General features: G+C 36.0%; 1 protein-coding gene across 1 annotated transcript in view; it reads left to right on the top strand.

Annotated features, from left to right (window-relative positions):
* COL24A1 (collagen type XXIV alpha 1 chain) overlaps positions 1–20,400 on the top strand; it is a 382,692-nt gene that overhangs the window by 202,876 nt on the left and 159,416 nt on the right. Inside the window, exons 25-26 of the mRNA XM_007457245.1 lie at positions 10,916–10,969; positions 14,609–14,662. Of these exons, the coding sequence (XP_007457307.1) occupies positions 10,916–10,969; positions 14,609–14,662 (108 nt within the window). The remainder of the gene's footprint in view (positions 1–10,915; positions 10,970–14,608; positions 14,663–20,400) is intronic.

Below are 20,400 nucleotides of genomic sequence, written 5' to 3'. Positions count from 1 at the left end.
TTAAATCTTCTAGCTCTTTGGTAAACATTTCTTGTATCTTCTTGGTCTTTGCCTCCATTCTTTTCCCAAAACCTTGGATCATCTTTACTATCTTTACTCTGAATTCTTTTTCATGTAGATTGCCTATCTCTTCTTCACTTAGTTGTTCTTCTGGGGTTTTATCTTGTCCCTTTATCTGGAATGTATTTCTCTATCATCTCATGTTGTCTAACTTTCTGTGTTTGTGGTCTCCATTCCACAGGCTGCAGATTGTGGTTCCTCTTGCTTCTGGTGTCTGCCTCCTGGTGGGTGAGATTGGTCCAGGGAGTTGTGCAGGCTTTCTGTTGGGCAGGACTGGTGGGTAGAGCTGGGTCTTGTCCCTCTGGTGAGCAGGGCTGTGTCAAGGGGTGTGTTTAGAGGTGGCTATGGGCTCAGAAAGACTTTAAGCAGCCTGTCTGCTGATGAGTAAGACTGTGTTCCCACCCTGTTGTTTGTTTGGCCTGAGGCGTTCCAGCACTGGAGCCTCAGCCAACTGGAGTTGGGTGGGGTCAGTTCTTGGTGCCACAATGGCGACCTCCAGGAGAGTTCACACTGATGAATATTCCCTGGGCCCTCTGCCACAAGTGTCTTTGTCCCTACAGTGAGCCACAGCCAACCCCTCCCTTCCCAGGAGGCCCTCCAAGTCCTGCAGGTAGGTCTAGCCCTCCAGGAGTGGAGTCTCTGTTTCCCCCTGTCCTGTGGAGCTCCTGCACTCAAGCCCTGCTGGCTTTCAAGCCAAATGGTCTAAGAGCTCCTTCTCCCAATGGCAGACCCCCAGGCTGGGGATCCTGACATGGGGCCCAGATCTCTGGGTCCTGTGGGAAAAAATCTGTGATATAATTATTTTCCAGTTTGTGGGTCGCCCACCTGGCAGGTATGGGATTTTATTTTATCATGAACATGCCCCCTCCTACCATCTTGTTGTGGCTTCTTCTTTGTCTTTGGATGTAGAATATGTTTTTTGGTAGGTTCCAGTCTTTTAACTCGATGGTTGTTCAGCAGTTTGTTGTGATTTTGGTGTTTTCATGAGAGGAAGTGAACTCAAGTCCTTCTACTCTGCCATCTTGTCCTTATCTCCTGGCACTTATATTCTTGCAGCACCCAGCTCTCCCCCATTTGCTAAAGCTGCTTATCCTGGGAAAGCGCACATGGGGCCCTGGAACGAACACAGAGACCAAGACCTTTCTTAAAGGATGATGTGGGCAACTTATCTCTGCTTCCACTACTGCTGCTCTATCTAACTTATTCACTCATTCAAATTTATTCACTCATTCATTCAACATATATTTATTTTCTTCTATATTCCAGGCAATGTATTAGACATAGGGGATTCAGTATCAGACAGGACATCATCCTGGCTTTACAAAGCATACAAACTGATAAACTTAAAGTCATGTCTTCCTAAATGGTGAAGGATGAGACACAGTGAGCTAAAGTAATTTACTCCAAGTCACACCGTCAAAGGAATATATCCTTAGCTTATGGATTTTGTTTGAAAATAGGAGTGAAATGGTCCATAGATTAGCTATTTGGAAACCGTGCTGTATTTACAAATTAACAGAAAGGTTTATTCATTCTCGTCAAGTCATAAAATTACCCCCAAATGAAAAGGTCTGAAGAAACATTGTGGGTGATAAATAAATAAATGGACAATATCCTCCTTTTGACAGTACACTTTCTTTTTCACGTATAGGACAGTTCTTTAAGTTTTCTTTTTTTCATCCTGCTCTCTAAATGTTATTGGTCTTGGCCTTTTCCTTTTCTCAATGTACATCCTTTCTTTGGTGACTCATTTACTCTCTTTACTATTTGCTGATGATTCTCAAATATCTTTTTGGTCTAGACCTGCTTACACAATTGTATAGTGTTTCATATTGTCTCATATTTATCATTTCTAAAAAGGAATTCCTCTTTCTTACCCAGATATGTTATACACAAAAGTTTCTTTCCACTTTTCTACATCTTCCTCTTATCTGTCTAGACTGACAGCCATCTGTATCATTCTCTTCTTGGACAGAAGCATGGGAACTTGAGGTAGAGAAATAAATGCTAGTTATGAACACACATTTTCCCATGTTGTGCTTGAAGTGATTTTCTCATGTCTGGCTGACCTTCTGTTTCTCCTACCCTCCAAGATTGTACTAGATTGAACCATGAAAAATTACCATTCTTAAGGTTAAAAAAATAGTCAAATATCAGCAGTTACATATAGTATAACTAATTACTACCTTTGTTGTGGTAAGATGACTTATAAAATTCTCTTATTTTTAAACAAAGAGTAAACACAATAGTACTAATGCAAACATCGAAGTTAATATGTTTCTAAGATAAAACAGAACTAAATCCTAGGGAATTAGCTTTATATATTATATTTTCAAGTGAATTTGAAGAGGTTGGGTCTGAAATTCTTTATCCTAATAAATACGGTTGTTTCTACACTGAAAAGAAAATTTGAAACAATATAGAGTAGTTTTAAACTACAGTTGAAGGCACAGTGATTTTTTAAAGATAATTGTCAAGTCTAAGAACTTCATGTAAAGTTTTTTAAACATTTTAGCTTCAACTAGGAAATATCCTAATTTTATATCAGTCTTCAGTGAATAAGTAGGATGTGGTTACTTTAAGAAATAGAACCTGAGTATTTTAGAGATTTTACTGACTTTTGGGAAAAAATAGTATTTCTTTTCAATTCTAAGAAGTGATTTATTATACATAAGGCTTTTTGAGTTTCCACTTTAGCTAACAAAATCTTTAAATAGACTATTATATATTCCATTTTTCAAAAAGTGAATGTTTTCATTTATAGTAGAGCTATCTAGCTCTTGACACATATAGCATGACATGTTCTAGCTAAAAGCTATTTTTTTTTAATGTGTGTTAGACATGGAATCAGTGTTTTGAAACTTCTTTTAATGAAAATTCTTGATCAAAAAGTATAAATTTGCTGATAATTCTTATAAGCTGAGGCTATGGCTTCAATGACTGCTTTGTATTTCCCTTAAATACCCAACAGAAATGGCTTGGGTTTTGTGGGCCATAAAATCTCTGTCCCAACTACTCAGCTCTGCCTTCATAGGGTGAAAGCAGCCATAGGCAATAGGTAAACAAAAGGTCATGGCTGTGTTCCAGCAAATCTTTATTTCCAAAAAACACGCAGCCAGCCCCTGGGGTCATGGTTTGCTGACTCCTACTTTGGTATTCTGTAGTGATTTATCCCACGGAAATTTTTGTTATCTGCTTTATATTTTAGTTATTAATTGACTAGTATAGTGTCTTATACATGATAAATAATTAAGAACTAATGAAATAATAATGAAATTTTATGCATTTCATCTTTGGGAAAATGTACATCATTCTAATACTACTTAGAATATTTCTGCAGAAGTGTCTAACTTGACAACAGATGTTAAGAAACTGAAGAAAAGTATTGGGAGGAATCAGTCTTAATAAAACATCAAATCAAGCCAAGAATAAAATTGAGTCATTGTGATGGTTTTAAAATATGTCTGCAAATTCTTTGATGTTCCCCCTTCCGAAAGATAGTCTTATTTCACTCTCAGTGTGGAGTGGACTTCATGACTCACTTCTAATGAATAGGCTATGGCAGAAATAGCTGTGTGTGACGAGGTCATAAAAGACATTGCAGCTTCTTCCTTGCTCACTCTCTCTCTTGGATTATTCACTCTGTGGAGGGAACCTACTGCCATGAAGTCAGGCCATACAGAGGCCTACATAGCGAGAAACTGAGGCCTCCAGCTAACAGCCTTCTTGGAAATGGATTCCCTAGTCTCAGTCAAGACTTCAGATGACTGCAGCTTATGTCATATCTTGACTACAACCTCATGAAAAACTCTGAGCCAGAACTCAGAAAAATTCTGAGATAAGCACTAGTGAATTCTTGACTGACAGAAACTGTGAGATAAGTATTTATTGTTTTAAGCCACTGACTTTGGGGTAATCTGTTCTGCAGTAATAGATAACTAATACAATAATATAAAAGATTTCAACCTTTGTTTTGAAATGAATAAGAATGAATTGAAAGGAACAGGAATGGAGGCCATCCATATTTTTCTTCTGAGGATCCCTAGATTAAAAATATGAATAAATTATGCCCATTTCCACATACCCATAATTTGCATTTGAGCACTTTAAAACTGAACAAATAACTTTCTGCCCTTGACTCTCGTTGGCATATGTGGCACTTAAGGTTTCATGGGTAAAAATTAGAACAAGTCATAGCGCCATAATCTGTCCTTTTAAACAGTGTTTCTGCAATAAGGAAGAGAAGGTTATAGGGCACCTTTGCCTAATACATGTCTCTCTGCTGTGAGTTCTGTAACTCACAAAGCATTCCCAGTGCAAGGAATCTGCCTAGAGACAACTGGCTAGGACATAGACCTTGGGAGCATGTAAAACCTGCCAATATCTTCTCTCTGATACAGATGTGTTGAATTAGTCTGTTTTCTTTTAAAATCAAAACAAAACTCATTTTATGAAATAGAGCAAAAAAAATTAAGTTTTGAATATAATTTCCTTCTATTTAGAAGAGTATTTTTCTATTGTAGATGAGTTTCTTTTATTTGGCAGATAGAACAAAAATTAGATTCTAAATAAAATAATTTTCAAACTATGTCCTCAAGCAATTATTGTGCCTCCTCCTGTTTGCTGTCAAACTTCTTAAAAGAATAAACTACACAGTTTTGTTCCACTTTCTCCTCATTTGTATTCTCTTTGGCAAAATTACATCCAAACACACAAAAGGTACTGAAATTGTTCTTAAAGGTCACCGCCAACCTTCTAATTGCCAAATCCTATGACTTTGTCTCAATATTCATCCTTCTCAACCCTTCCACATAACACTGATGTCTTGCTTTCTGAAACTTTTCCCTTCTTAAACTTTCCTTGCACATTCCTGATTCTCCTCTCTTCCTTTTGTTTTTCCTTCTATCTCTTGCTTCCAAAGAATTTTCATTAAAATTCTCTCCTGTTTTTCTTCTGTTATTACTGTATGTACTGCATCATTCTTATGATTTCAGGAATGGATTTTTCTATGGACTCACAAATTAATATTTCAGGATAGACTCTCTGATTGTCCCATGAGCCGTAATTGTCAATTAAGAGCCATAATTGTCCCATGGCTTAATTCATCATCTCTCCGCTGACACTGGCTTCTCCCCTGAGCTCCTGTTTCTTTGAGTCATGATACCATTGTCATAAGAGTCATTAAACTTAAACTAGACTATTACAATAGCTTCTAACTGTTTACACCATTTTGTATCTTTTTCCCATTTCCACACATTGAACACAGTGTTGTTAAATTACTGTCCATTCAGTACAGATACGATTACATTCCTCCTTTACTCAAACCGACAATGATTCTTCAACAAGCACAAATTTTTCTTCAAATACCACAAATACAAATACACTTGGCAGTCAAAGCCCTCAATAGTATATCACCGTATCTATCCCAGTCTCTTTCCTACACATATCCTGTTTGCCAGACAATCTGGATTTGCTTTATGTTTGACATATGTTTCATCATTTGCTACCTCCCATTTTCTGTTCAGATCATTCCCTCTACGTTGAATACACTTTCACCATTTATCTTGTCAACAGTTGGCCGTACCCCAAATATTGTGGTCTCTGTAAAGCTTTTCCTTATGTTCTCAACCAGACATAATCTCCGCTGCCTTTGCATTATACAGGATTTTATTTTTCTTCTCTTAACTTACAGAAAATATGCTTTTCTTCATCCAACTTACTAGATTATGAATGCCTTATTATATTTCCCTCATCTTTGTATTCTCTACCACTCTTAGCACAGAGCTTGTTACATGAACACATAAATATGTGTTTAATTTTATTTTCTTCAGATCATTTTGCACTTATTGAATAAGTTGATTTGCAATCAAAACCAGAGGTTGGTTCAGAGCACTTTATACCATCTTCATTTATAAAAAGGTTTCTGTGAGACTAACTTTTGAATAAGCCAATTGAGATAGATTACAAAGTTTTTCAATTTTATGTCAACACATAGTTTAATTTAATGTATTTTTAGGAGAATATTAACAGCTATAACAAATAAACCTAAAATTTTTTGTAGGCTTAACTTGATAAGAAGTTGTTTTTGCTCATGTTAATAGTCCAGTGTGGGTATTACCAGGTAGCTCTCTCTGACAAAGTGACTGAGATGCCCGGCTTCCTTTTTTCTTATGGCTCCACCATCTCCTAGGGCCTTTAGTACATAGGTTAGAAGAAAGTGAAGGAAAATCACCTGTTTTTCAGGCAAACAAGTACCAGATTTCATCAATTCTAAAATACAAGTTGCATCAGTCACATTAGGCTAAGTTTTGCTGCAGAAAGAAACACCCTCAAAATATCAGTGGCTTATGACAACAAAAGTTTGCTTGCTACTTGCACTCTGTCCGCTGTTGGTCGGCTGTGGCTCTATCCATCTCTTCTGCATTCTGACACATAGGCTTCAGGAGCAGCTCCTATCTGGGACATGGCTGACCTCAGGGTAGAGGGAAAAAAAGAAACTGGCTTAAAAAGTGGCACATATCACTACCACACACACTCACTTTTATTTGGTCAAAGTAAGTTACATAGAGAAGCCAGATGTCAACAAGATGGAGGATTATATTTTTGCCATTGACACTGCAAGCCACATGGCCAAGGCTGACATCAGAAATGCAGGGATGTGTACTCTTTTGACAGAAAGGAGCAGTGAATATTTTTAACAATAATACAATTTTTTTTCACATTTTAGTATTTGTAAAATTAGGATGTTTCTTACAATCAGTGGTGAATTAAATTACTTGGAAGAATCTTTTTCTCTTTAGAGATACAAAAGTAATAGTGCATCTTAGAATCAATAACATCCTAGGTTTAAGGAAGTTTGAGAGGCCTCAACTCTAAATGTGTTCATCTGATTCACCTGTTGATTTCCTGGTGTGTGGATAGTTTTCAGATTAAACAGTAATATAGAGTTAAAGAGTAAGTAGATATAAAGCCTGTGTAGTTCAGATTCTTTACTACTGATCTAAACCTGTTTTAGAGTGCTTATTTTCAGTTCTGTAGTAGGAATAGCTATAAAAACATTAGAAAAAAATGAGTGAGAGAATTTTCAAAGAGGAGAAAACAGAGAAATAATTAATGTACTAGAGTAGAGAGCTTAGAAATATGCCATGTATAAAATGTTATAAGAATGGCACCACAGATTTTTTTGGATTTGACACCGAAAGCAAAGACAATAAAAGCAAAAATAAACAAGTGGAACTACATCAAACTCGAAAGCTTCTGCATAGCAAAGGAAATCATTAAGAAAATGAAGAGGCAACCTAGTGAATGGAAGAAAATGTTTGCAAATCATATATCTGATAAGGAGCTAATAGCCAAAATATATAAAGAACTCATACAGGGCTTCCCTGGTGGTGCAGTGGTTGAGAATCTGCCTGCTAATGCAGGGGACACGGGTTCGAGCCCTGGTCTGGGAGGATCCCACATGCTGCAGAGAAACTAGGCCCGTGAGCCACAACTACTGAGCCTGTGCGTCTGGAGCCTGTGCTCCGCAACAAGAGAGGCCGCAATAGTGAGAGGCCCGTGCACCGCGATGAAGAATAGCCCCCGCTTGCGACAACTAGAGAAAGCCCACAGAAACGAAGACCCAACGCAGCCAAAATAAATAAATTAATTAGTAAACTCCTACCCCCAACATCTTCTTTAAAAAAAACAAAAAAAAACAACAAAAAATAAAACCTCATTAGAATACAGCAATAATTGACAGAATCTATAGAAAACACGCTGGGCTACTTGAAGGGGTAGTATAACATTATTAAAAAAAAAAACTCATACAACTCAATAGCAAAAAACAAGCAATTTGATTTAAAAATGAGCAGAGGGTCTGAATAGGTATTTCTCCAAATGAGATGTACGGATGGCCAACAGGCAAAGGAAAAGATGCTCAACATCACTAATCATCAGGGAAATGCAAATCAAAACCACAATGAGATATCACCTCACACTTGTTAGAATGGCTGTTATCAAAAAGATAAGAAATAACAAGTGTTGGCGAGAATGTGGAGAAAAGGGAACCCTCGTGCACGGTTGGTGAGAATGTAAACTGGTGCAGCCACTGTGGAAAACAATATGGAGGTTCCTCAAAAACTTAAAAATAGAACTACCATAAGATTCCACTTCTAGGTATTTATCTGAAGAAAACAAAAGCATGAATTTGAAAATATATATGCACCCCCATGTTCACTGAAGCATTGTTTACAATAACCAAGATATGGAAACAACCTTTTTAAGTTTCCATCGATGGATGAATGGGTAAAGAAGATGTGGTTTATGTGTACAATGGAACACTATTCAACCATAAAAAGGGTACATCTTGCTATTTGTGGCAACATGGATGAGCCTTGAGGACATTATGCTAAGTGAAATAAGTCAAAGACAAATACCATATCATCTCACGTATATGTGGAATCTAAAAAAAATAATTTTTAAACCAAGCTCATAGATACAGAGAATAGATTGATGGTTGCCAGCGGCAGGGGCTGAGGGGTGGGCAAAATAGGTGAAGGGGGTCAAAAGGTACAAATTTCCAGTTATAAAATAACTAAGCCACGGGGATGTAATGTACAGCATAGAAGCTATAGTTAATAATACTGTATTGCCTATCTGAAAGTCACCAAGAGAGTCAATCTTAAATGTTCTCATCACAAGAAAAAAATTCTGTAACTGTGTATGGTGATGAGGGATATTAACTAGACTTACTGTGGTGATCATTTCACAATATATACAAATATTGAATCATTATGCTGTACATCTAAAGCTAATATATTGTTGTATGTCATTTATAGCTCGATAAAATTTTTTAAAAGATTGACACCATGAATTAATGGGAAAAATAAATTTTAGTATGTATAGTATTTGGAAAACTGGGTCACTATGTGGAAAAAATTTAGTTGGATCTCTATCTCACACCTGGTGAAAAAGATGAACGCTAGATGGATTAAAGACCTACCTTAAAAAGTTAACACTAATAGAAAAGAATGCCCATTACCTAGTGACATAAAGGTAGAGGAAGGCTTCTTAAACAAGATCCAGAAAATACAAATCATAAGGCAAAAAATGGTTGGATGTGGCTACATCAAAATTAAGGATTTCTATCAATGAAGGATGTCAAAATAATCTCACAGGTAATGAATCACAAGAAGGAATTTATAACATCTAAAATCAGCAAGGAGTTTATACCTTGAATGTATAAGAATTCCTGAAAATTATCACAAAAAAATATAGGCAACCTCAAGAGCAAAATTTGGGCAGAAGATATGGATAGAAATTGCACAAAAATTGCATTCTTTTTGTAGTAGGTCTCTGAAATCTAGTGTGCCTTTTACATTTAAGTACATGTCAATTTGGACTAGCCACATTTCAAGCGTTCAACAGCCACTTAAACTCATCTACCTTAGAAAGCTTCTTAACTCATCTGCCTCATCTGTTAAAGGGGAATCATGAAAATACTACCAAATATAGTTGTTGTGAGGATTAAATCAGACACACAGAAAGTATTTAACATATGTTAATGTATACATAGTCACTAGATAGATAGATAGATGATAGATAGATATGGATGAGGATATAGATATTGGGTTGGCCAAAAACTTCGTTTGGGTTTTTCTGTAAGATCTTACGTAAGAGCAGGAAAAACACGAACAAACTTTTTGGCCAACCCAATTTTTGTGGATAAAATCATGCCCCATACATGAACTTCAGGTAGCTTCAACACAGCAAACCATTTTTTCATGATTCAGGTACCTTCTATATGCTAATATGTAATATTATATCATCTAAATAGTGTCTTTGCTCGGTAGCTATTGCAAAAGAAAATGTTTCATACATTTTTAAATAAAAGTAGAAAATAACTTCATAATTGAAGACAGTCAGGGAGAAGGATTATACTCTCGTTGTAAAGCTCGTTCTGCGTTACCAGTTTTGCTTTCTACACTGCTTGAAGTAGAATCCATAGAGACAAAGCTAGAGGCACCCTGAGCGTTGTTCACTCTGAAACAGTGGTACTGATTGCCTTCTTTCACTTCTTCTGCGAAATTCATTGTTTACTTCAAGCTATTTTCTCCACCTAGAACTCTCTTCCTCCTTTCTGTGCTTGGCTGGCTGGCCTCTTTTTATTTTTCGGCTTTCAGTTTAAATGTCAGGTCTCAGGTTTACCCTGACCATCTTTCCTAAAATAGGTCTTGTCTTTTATTCTCCACCTCAGCATCACAGTTTCCTTTGTGAACCTGTATCATAATTTACAAATGTTCACTTTCTAATTTAGTTGTTCTTGTTTCTGTTACAAGAATTTTTGCCTCATCAGGGCAGGGCCTAGATCTCCTTTTGCTTCCTAATGAAATCTCAGCAAGCAGCATAGTGCATGGCACAAAGTAGGCACCAAATATTTTTGAATGAATTAACGAGTGGGTATGTGCTATTCCCTCATGTGTTGAGGAGCTTTCAAAGAAGGAAGTCACAGAAATGATTTCTTAAGCTAGTGTATCCACATCAAGAATCTACAAAAACAGCAGGAGTTTTTATGACATCCACTGGACTGTAAGTTCTACAAGGATAGGGACTATGTTTGAATTTGAAACTCAGTGCCTCCCAGCAGCCAGCCTGTCACATATTAGACATTCATATATATTTGTTGATTAACTGAATAATTAACTCTGATGTGAAGTCTTAGGCCGGATGCCTATACCAGGAGGAATTTTACTCTAAGATAAAATTTAGGATGAGTTAGAAAGAAACATCATGTTTATAGGTGATTTAAAACCAGGATGCTATAATAGTAATACAATATATGTGTATTTTCTATTATATTTTTTCCTAAAAGGGACCTGTCGGTTCACCTGGAGAAGTTGGAATGACTGGAAGCACTGGTGAAAAGGTAATTTCTTTCATTGTTTTGTTCAATAGTAAGGATTCTAAGCTAAACTCAAAGGAGAGACAGTCATATGATATTTTATGAATTAGAAATTAGAAATTACTCATAACTTAAAATGCATTACCTGTACTGAATCTCTTAAATATATTGAAATATAGCTGATAGCATGTATGTTTCTAATTTTTAAAAGGCAGAGTACTCTTTTGGCTGTAATGATGTGCTCTGAAGAGAAAAGATGAAATTGATGGTCTAGGTTTATGACTAGAAAATATTTAAATCCACTTTTGAGAACAAGCTCCTAAAGGAAACAGTTTTGAAGGTGAAGAATAAGTTATCACTTTCTCTGATCCAAGTTTCAGTCACAAACTATCTCCTCTTGGAATTCAGTATGAAGTTTTTCAAAGATCTTCTTGGCTATTGTGATGGAAATTGTAATTTGCTTAAGAATTTCCTAGAAATCATTATCTTGGGAGTGATTTTCCATATTGAATTTCAAATATAGGAAAGTCTTTTTTTTAAAAAAAAAAAAAAAGTAATTCTTTATTTGAAACCAGCAAGGGCATTTTCTTGAATTTTTTTTAATAGAATCTTATAATGAACTAGTAGGTAATAAACCAAAAACTTGGTCTTTGACTGAAACCTGACTTGCTGACTATAAAACAGAAGCATGATAGTCTAATGTGCAAGGCTACTCTTTGTGAATAATTAAGTAGAGCCAGGATTAGAAGTAAGTTAGATAATATTCCAGTTATTTCCATCTGAAATTTTTAATTTAAGTCAAACTCAACATATTGGCTTGGCCAAAAGGTTCCTTCAGTTTTTAGGTAAAAAATAAGACACATTTTTCATTTTCACCAAGAACTTTATTGAACAACTTATTCACTACCTTCTCCCATTTTTCTGGCAACTTCATAATTCCATCTTCCCAAAACTTTTTATGTTTTTTGAGCAAAGAACTGTTCCAGGTGCCTTTTACAGTCTTCCAGGGAAGGTGCAATGTCTGGTGAATACGGCGGGTGAATCAGAACTTCTCAGCCAAGTTGTAACAGTTTTTTTTTTTTTTTTTCCTTGCGTTATGCGGGCCTCTCACTGTTGTGGCCTCTCCCATTTGCGGAGCACAGGCTCCGGACGCGCAGGCTCAGCGGCCATGGCTCACGGGCCCAGCCGCTCCGCGGCATGTGGGATCTTCCCGAAACGGGGCACGAACCCGCGTCTCCTGCATCGGCAGGCGGACTCGCAAGCACTGCGCCACCAGGGAAGCCCAGTTGTAACAGTTTTTATTTCCTGTCATCACAGAAACATGTGGTCATGCGTTATCCTGATGGAAGATAATGAGTTTTCTGTTGACTAATTTTGGACGCTTTTTATCCAGTGCTGCTTTCAGTTGGTCTAACTGGGAGCAGTACTTGTTGGAATTAATCGTTTGGTTTTCTGGAAGGAGCTCGTAATAGAGGACTCCCTTCCAATCTCACCATATGTACAGCGTCAACTTCTTTGGATGAGACCGGCCTTTGGTGTGTTTAGTGGTGGTTCATTTCACTTGCCCCACCATCTCTTCCTTTCCACATTATTGTACAGTTTCCACTTTTCATCGCCCATCACAATTTGTTTTAAAAATGGAACATTTTTATTATGTTTTACTAGAGAATCACATGCAGAAATATGGTCAAGAAGGTTTTTTTTGCTTAAATTATGTGAAACCCAAACATCAAAGCAATTAGTATAACCAAGCTGGTGGAAATGATTTTCAACGCTTGATTTGGATATTGTGCTATAACATTGATTGTTCTCAATTAATGTCTTGATTTGATTGCTATCAAGTTCAACTGGTCTACCCGACTGTGGAGCATCGTCCAGCAAGAAACCTCTAGCACAAAACTTCGCAAACCACTTTTGAGACGTTTGATCAGTCACAGCACCTTCTCCATACACTGCACAAATCATGTTTTTGCGTTTCAGTTGTGTTTTTACCTTTCTTGAAAGAATAAAGCATAATATGCAGAAAAATGTTGCTTTTTTCTTCCATCTTCAGTATTAAAATGGCTACACAAAAATTCACCAATTTTGATAATATTTTTAAATGCATGCTGATATGACAGCTGTCATAATACAATCTAACAAAATTGTTTCGAATGAAGTTAAAGACAACTAAGTGCTACTAGAGCCATCTTACGGAAAAAAACAAACGAACCTTTTGGCCAACCCAGTATTTAAAATTCATCATTTTTTTCCCCACATCCAAACTGGTCTCTTCCCAATTATCTCATTTCTATTAGTATGCCTTATACCTATCTCTATTCTTCCAGTCTTCCAGAATAGATAGAGTGCACCCATCTTTGCATTTCCCTTTTCCTCCATCCTCTATGCCTAATCTTTTAGCAGGTCTTAGAGTTTTTTCTTTACAGTTTCTCCTTTCCAATAGTCGATCCAAAGCTACTGCCTCAGACGTACTCTTATTAGTTTATCTTAAATTTACCCTCTATCATATTTACGCTACCCTTTCCCTATCTTTTAATCCAGCCTACATACTGTAAGCAGAAGACTAATTCTGATGGGTCATGATAAAGCATTTTGAAGAACCTTCATTAGCCTCCCTATTGTTGAAGTCTGTTAATGGCTCTACTTTGCTGTCAAGATACTATGTGATTTTGGCTTAATCAGTTCATCCAACAAATTTTCTAATATTCTCCAGTATAAACCTTTCTTGCTCCCCATCTCATATTTCATACTTGTCCCTATTCTTATTCTTACTGTTTTCTTGGTTTAGAGTATCCTCTCCGCTTCCCTCTATTTATTCAAAGCCAAACTACACTACTCAATTAAATTCCTATCTCCTCTGTAAAGTCTTTCCAGATTATTCTCATCCTTCCTGGTTTCTTCCCTTCCTGGGCTTAGAATAAGTACCACACGATTTAAAATTTCATTGTCCTTTAATTGATTCATCTTTGTTAATGTCATGTTTTCAATTACTTGAGGGTAGGGTCTAAGTCAAATATCTGTTATATCTCTCCAACTCTCACTTAGTACATTAAAAGTGATTGATATATACTTGTTGATTTTTTTTATTAACAATATAACAAATATAAAATGACATCAGTTCAAAAAATTTAGATGGTTTTGTACTTTTTTCATTCTGGTTTAGTTACTTCTGTATTAGGTTAAATTTTCTACACTAACATGTTGAAAAGTCTTGGGATTTTAATGTAAATCAGTTTAGACCTATAATCTGCTATGGCATATGTGATTATCATGATTATGCTTCATTGTGATGGACAGATTACAGAAATAAAATTTTGTTCAATGGTTATACACTTAATTTTTACAATATGCTTTCATACTTTTACAGTTCTTATATTTTATATGTCTCAAAATTATAAGAATTTCTACGATGCGTGCTCAATTTTAAGTCTTGATTATTCATAATTTCTATTTTCATCATTTTAATAAGACTTTTTAGTATTTTATCACTTAAAAAGTATCTTAAGAGGATTTTTATTAAAAGGCTAGCAACTTTAGGGTAAAAATGCAAAATTTGTTAATTTAAAAATTACTGAAAATTAGGATGAGTTTCCTGTCTAGGCTTAGCTCATTCATTACTAATTAACATGCCTCAATGTTTTTCTTTTGTCTTTGTTTTAAAAGGGAGAACGTGGAAATCCAGGGCCACTAGGTCCCCAGGGGGAAAAGGGCATTATGGTAAGAGCTCAGTGATTTGAAAGATATGTGTCCAAAGAACATAATAAAATTAAGGCATTCCAGAGGTGGAATTGCCTTGAATGAAGTTTAAGTAAGTGAAAAATGCTATTTTGTGGTAAATTTCCATTAGAATTTTCTTCTCCTCTAAACAGTTTACCATTCAGAATGCTGATTGGCACTGAAAAGTATGCAAATCACATGGCTAGGTCTAATGAGCCTATAGTTTTAAGAGAAGAATTAAACCATCCTAAGTTAGCTTAAGTGGATGAAGAAGAAAATTCAATTAGGATTCTACTTTTTTTTTTTTATAGCTTATAGTTTATATGGCATATATCATCATTGCCACTTTTCCATGAGTTTGTGGTCACAGTGTAACTATTTGATATGTGGAAGAGCAGAATCCAGAATTCATCTTACATTCTTTTATCTTTAAGATAGTAATAGCTGATAAATTTTATATCTAGATTGCAGTTTTTTCATTTATTAAAGTTTCTAAATGTGATAGAAATGAACAATTATTTTCAATTAAAGAATCTTGCTTTCAGAAAATATATTGTGATGGATCCGGTGTACTTAATGCTATCTACAAATTCATTGTACATAAATTTTTGCTCAGTTTTAACTTCTGTATTATGAGTAGAGCACTGTAAGATTATTTTTTAACCTATCTCCAATTGCTGTCAACCAGGAAGTTTAATATACCCATAAGGCTAATTAATTTCATGAATTATTGACTCCTAAGGCATTCTCTGAATCATTTGAATATGGTTAAACCACAAAGGGTGTGTTCCTTCTGAAATTTGACAGGCTAAAGTATTTGTACACATTCACATTTCTTTTATTTTTTAACATCTTTATTGGAGTATAATTGCTTTACAATGGTGTGTTAGTTTCTGCTTTATAACAAAGTGAATCAGCTGTACGTATACATATATCCCCATATGCCCTCCCTCTTGTGTCTCCCTCCCACATTCCCTATCACACCCCTCTAGGTGGACACAAAGCTCCGAGCTGACCTCCCGGTGCTATGCGGCTGCTTCCCACTAGCTAGCTATTTTACATTTGGTGGTATATATAAATCTATGCCACTCTCTCACTTCGTCCCAGCTTACCCTTCCCACCGCCCCGTGTCCTCAGGTCCATTCTCTACATCTGCATCTTTATTCCTGTCCTGCCCCTAGGTTCTTCAGAACCTTTTTTTTTTTTTTTTTAGATTCCATATATATGTGTTAGCATATGGTTTGTGACTTTTTTCTTTCTGACTTCCTTCAATCTGGATGACAGACTCTAGGTCCATCCACCTCACTGCAAATAACTCAATTTCATTTCTTTTTATGGCTGAGTGATATTCCATTGTATATATGTGCCACATCTTCTTTATCCATTCATCTGTCGATGGACACTTAGGTTGCTTCCATGTGCTGGCTATTGTAAATAGTGCAGCAATGAACATTGTGGCACATGACTCTGAATTATGGTTTTCTCAAGGTATATGCCCAGTAAAGCAATTGCTGGGTCATATGGTAGTTCTATTTGTACTTTTTTAAGGAAGCTCCATACTGTTCTCCATAGTGGCTGTACCAATTTACATTCCCACCAACAGTGCAAGAGGGTTCCCTTTTCTCCACACCCTCTCCAGCATTTATTGTTTATAGATTTTTTGATGATGGCCATTCTGACCTCTGTGAGGTGATAGCTCATTGTAGTTTTGAGTTGCATTTCTCTAATGATTAGTGATGTTGAGCATCTTTTCATGTGCTGCTTGGCCATCTGTATGTCTTTGGAGAAATGTTTGGTTAGGTCTTCTGCCCATTTTTGGATTGGTTTGTTTGTTTTTTGGATATTGAGCTGCATGAGCTGCCTGTAAATTTTGGAGATTAATCCTTTGTCAGTTGCTTCATTTGCAAATATTTTCTCCCATTCTGAGGGCTGTCTATTAGTCTTGTTTATGGTTTCCTTTGCTGTGCAAAAGCTTCTAAGTTTCATTAGGTCCCATTTGTTTATTTTTGTTCTTATTTCCATTTCTCTAGGAGGTGGGTCAGAAAGGATCTTACTGTGATTTATGTCATAGAGTGTTCTGCCTATGTTTTCCTCTAACTGTTTTATAGTGTCTGGCCTTGCATTTAGGTCTTTAATCCATTTTGAGTTTATTTTTATGTATGGTGTTAGGGAATGTTCTAATTTCATTCTTTTCCATGTAGCTGTCCAGTTTTCCCAAAACCACTAATCGAAGAGGCTGGCTTTTCTCTATTGTATATTCTTGCCTCCTTTATCAAAAATAAGGTGACCATATGTGCGTGGGTTTACCTCTGGGCTTTCTATCCTGTTCCATTGATCTATATTTTCGTTTTTGTGCCAGTACCATACTGTCTTGATTACTGTAGCTTTGTAGTATACTCTGAAGTCCGGGAGCCTGATCCTCCAGCTCCGTTTTTCTTTCTCCAGATTCCTTTGGCTATTCGGGGTCTTTTGTGTTTCCATACAAATTGTGAAATTTTTTGTTCTGGTTCTGTAAAAATGCCATTAGTAGTTTGATAGGGATTGCACTGAATCTGTAGATTGCTATGGGTAGTATAGTCATTTTCACAATGTTGATTCTTCCAATCCAAGAAAATGGTACGTCTCTCCATCTGTTGGTATCATCTTTAATTTCTTTCATCAGTGTCTTATAGTTTTCTGCATGCAGGTCTTTTGTCTCCTTAGGTAGGTTTATTCCTAGGTATTTTATTCTTTTGGTTGCAAGGGTAAATGGGATTGTTTCCTTATTTTCTCTTTCAGATTTTTCATCATTAGTATATAGGAATGCAAGAGATTTCTGTGCATTAATTTTGTATCCTGCAGCTTTACCAAATGCATTGATTAGCTCTAGCAGTTTTCTGGTAGCATCTTTAGTATTCTCTATGTACAGTATTGTGTCATCTGCAAACAGTGACAGCTCAATTTCTTCTTTTCCAATTTGGAATCCTTTTATTTCTTTTACTTCTCTGATTGCTGAGGCTGACTTCCAAAACTATGTTGAATAATAGTGGTGAGAGTGGACACCCTTGTCTTGTTCCTGATCTTAGAGGAATTGGTTTCAGTTTTTCACCCCTGAGAATGATGCTGGCTGTGGGTTTGTCATATATGACCTTTATTATGTTGAGGTAAGTTCCCTCTGTGCCTACTCTCTGGAGGGTTTTTATCATAAATGGGTGTTGAATTTTGTTGAAAGTTTTTTCTGCATCTATTGAGTTGATCTTATGGTTTTTCTCCTTCAATTTGTTAATATGGTTTATCACATTGATTGATTTGCGTATATTGAAGAATCCTTGCATTCCTGGGGTAAACCCCACTTGATCATGGTGTATGATCCTTTTTATGTGCTGTTGGATTATGTTTGCTAGTATTATGTTGAGGATTTTTACATCCATGTTCATCAGTGATATTGGCCTGTAGTTTTCTTTCTTTGTGACATCCTTGTCTGGTTTTGGTATCAGGGTGATGGTGGCCTTGTAGAAGGAGTTTGGGAATGTTCCTCCCTCTGCTATATTTTGGAAGAGTTTGAGAAGGGTAGGTGTTAGCTCTCCTCTAAATGTTTGATAGAATTCTCCTGTGAAGCCGTCTGGTCCTGGGCTTTTGTTTGGTGGAAGATTTTTAATCACAGTCTCAATTTCAGTACTTGTGATTAGGCTGTTTATATTTTCTATTTCTTCCTGGTTCAGTCTCAGAAGGTTGTGCTTTTCTAAGAATTTGTTCACTTCTTCCAAGTTGTCCATTTTATTCACATATAGTTGCTTATAGTAATCTCATGATCCTTTGTATTTCTTCAGTGTAAGTTGTTACTTCTCCTTTTTCATTTCTTATTCTATTGATTTGAGTGTTCTCCCTTTTTTTCTTGATCAGTCTGGCTAATGGTTTATCAATTTTGCTTATCTTTTCAAAGAACCAGCTTTTAGTTTTATTGATCTTTGCTATTGTTTCCTTCATTTCTTTTTCATTTTTTTCTGAACTGATCTTTATGATTTCTTTCCTTTTGCTAACTTTGGGGGTTTTTTGCTCTTCTTTCTCTAATTGCTTTAGGTGTAAGGTTAGGTTATTTATTTTAGATGTTTCTTGTTTCTTGAGGTAGGACTGTATTGCTATAAACTTCCTTCTTAGAACTGCTTTTGCTGATTCCTGTAGGTTTGGGGTCGTCGTGTTTTCATTGTTATTTGTTTCTAGGTATTTTTTGACTTCCTCTTTGATTTCTTCAGTGATCTCTTGGTTATTTAGTAGCATATTGTTTAGCCCCCATGTGTTTGTTTTTTTCACATATTTTTTTTTCCTGTAATTGATACCTAGTCTTATAGCATTGTGGTCAAAAAAGATACTTGACAAAAATTTCAATTTTTTTTAATTTACTGAGGCTTGATTTGTGACCCAAGATATGATCTATCCTGGAGAATGTTCCATGAGCACTTGAGAAGAAAGTGCATTTTGTTGTTTTTGGATGGAATGTTGTATAAATATCAATTAAGTCCATCTTGTTTGATGTGTCATTGAAAGCTTGTGTTTCCTTATTTACTTTCATTTTGGATGATCTGTCAATTGGTGAAACTGGGGTATTAAAGTCCCCTACTATGATTGTGTTAATGTTGATTTCCCCTCTTATGGCTGTTAGCATTTGCCTTTTGTATTGAGGTGCTCCTATGTTGGGTGCATAAATTTTTACAATTGTTATATCTTCTTCTTGGGTTGATCCCTTGATCATTACATAGTGTCCTTCTTTGTCTCTTGTAATAGTCTTTATTTTAAAGTCTATTTTGTCTGATATGAGTATTGCTATTCCAGCTTTCTTTTGATTTCCATTTGTATGGAATATCTTTTTCCATCCCCTCACTTTCATTCTGTCTGTGTCCCTAGGTCTGAAGTGGGTCTCTTTTAGACAGCATATATACGGTTCTTGTTTTTGTATCCATTCAGCCAGTCAGTGTCTTTTGGTTGAAGCATTTAATCCATTACATTTAAGGTCATTATCAATATTTATATTCCTATACCATTTTCTTTATTGTTTTGGGTTTGTTATTGTAGGTCTTTTCCTTCTCTTGTGTTTCCTGCCTAGAGAAGTTCATTTAGCATTTGTGGTAGAGCTGGTTTGGTGGTGCTGAATTCTGTTAGCTTTTGCTTGCCTGTAAAGGTTTCAATTTCTCCATCGAATCTGATTGAGATCCCTACTGAGTAGAGTAGATCTTGGCTGTAGGTTTTCCCCTTTCATCACTTTAAATATGTCCTGCCACTCCCTTTTGTCTTTCAGAGTTTCTGCTGAAAGATCAGCTGTTAACCTAATGGGGATTCCCTTGTATGTTATTTGTTGCTTTTCCCTTGCTGCTTTTAATATTTTTTCTTTGTATTTAATTTTTGATAGTTTGGTTAATATGTGTATTGGCATGTTTATCCTAGTTTTAGTCCTGTATGGGACTCTGCACTTCCTGGCCTTAATTGACTATTTCCTTTCCCATATTAGGGAATTTTTCAACTATAAGCTCTTCAAATATTCTCTCAGTCCCTTTCTTTTTCTCTTCTTCTTACACTCCTATAATTCAAATATTGGTGCATTTAATGTTGTTCCAGAGGTCTCTGAGACTGTCCTCAGTTCTTTTCATTCTCTTTTCTTTATTCTGCTCTGCAGTAGTTATGTCCACTATTTTATCTTCTAAGTCATTTATCCATTCTTCTTCCTGAGTTATTCTGCTATTGATTCCTTTTAGAGAATTTTTAAT

This window comes from Lipotes vexillifer, unplaced genomic scaffold (assembly GCF_000442215.2).
Source record: "Lipotes vexillifer unplaced genomic scaffold, Lipotes_vexillifer_v1.1 scaffold250, whole genome shotgun sequence".
In the NCBI taxonomy this organism is placed as follows: Eukaryota; Metazoa; Chordata; class Mammalia; order Artiodactyla; family Lipotidae; genus Lipotes; species Lipotes vexillifer.
This window is presented reverse-complemented; position numbering and strand designations above follow the sequence as displayed.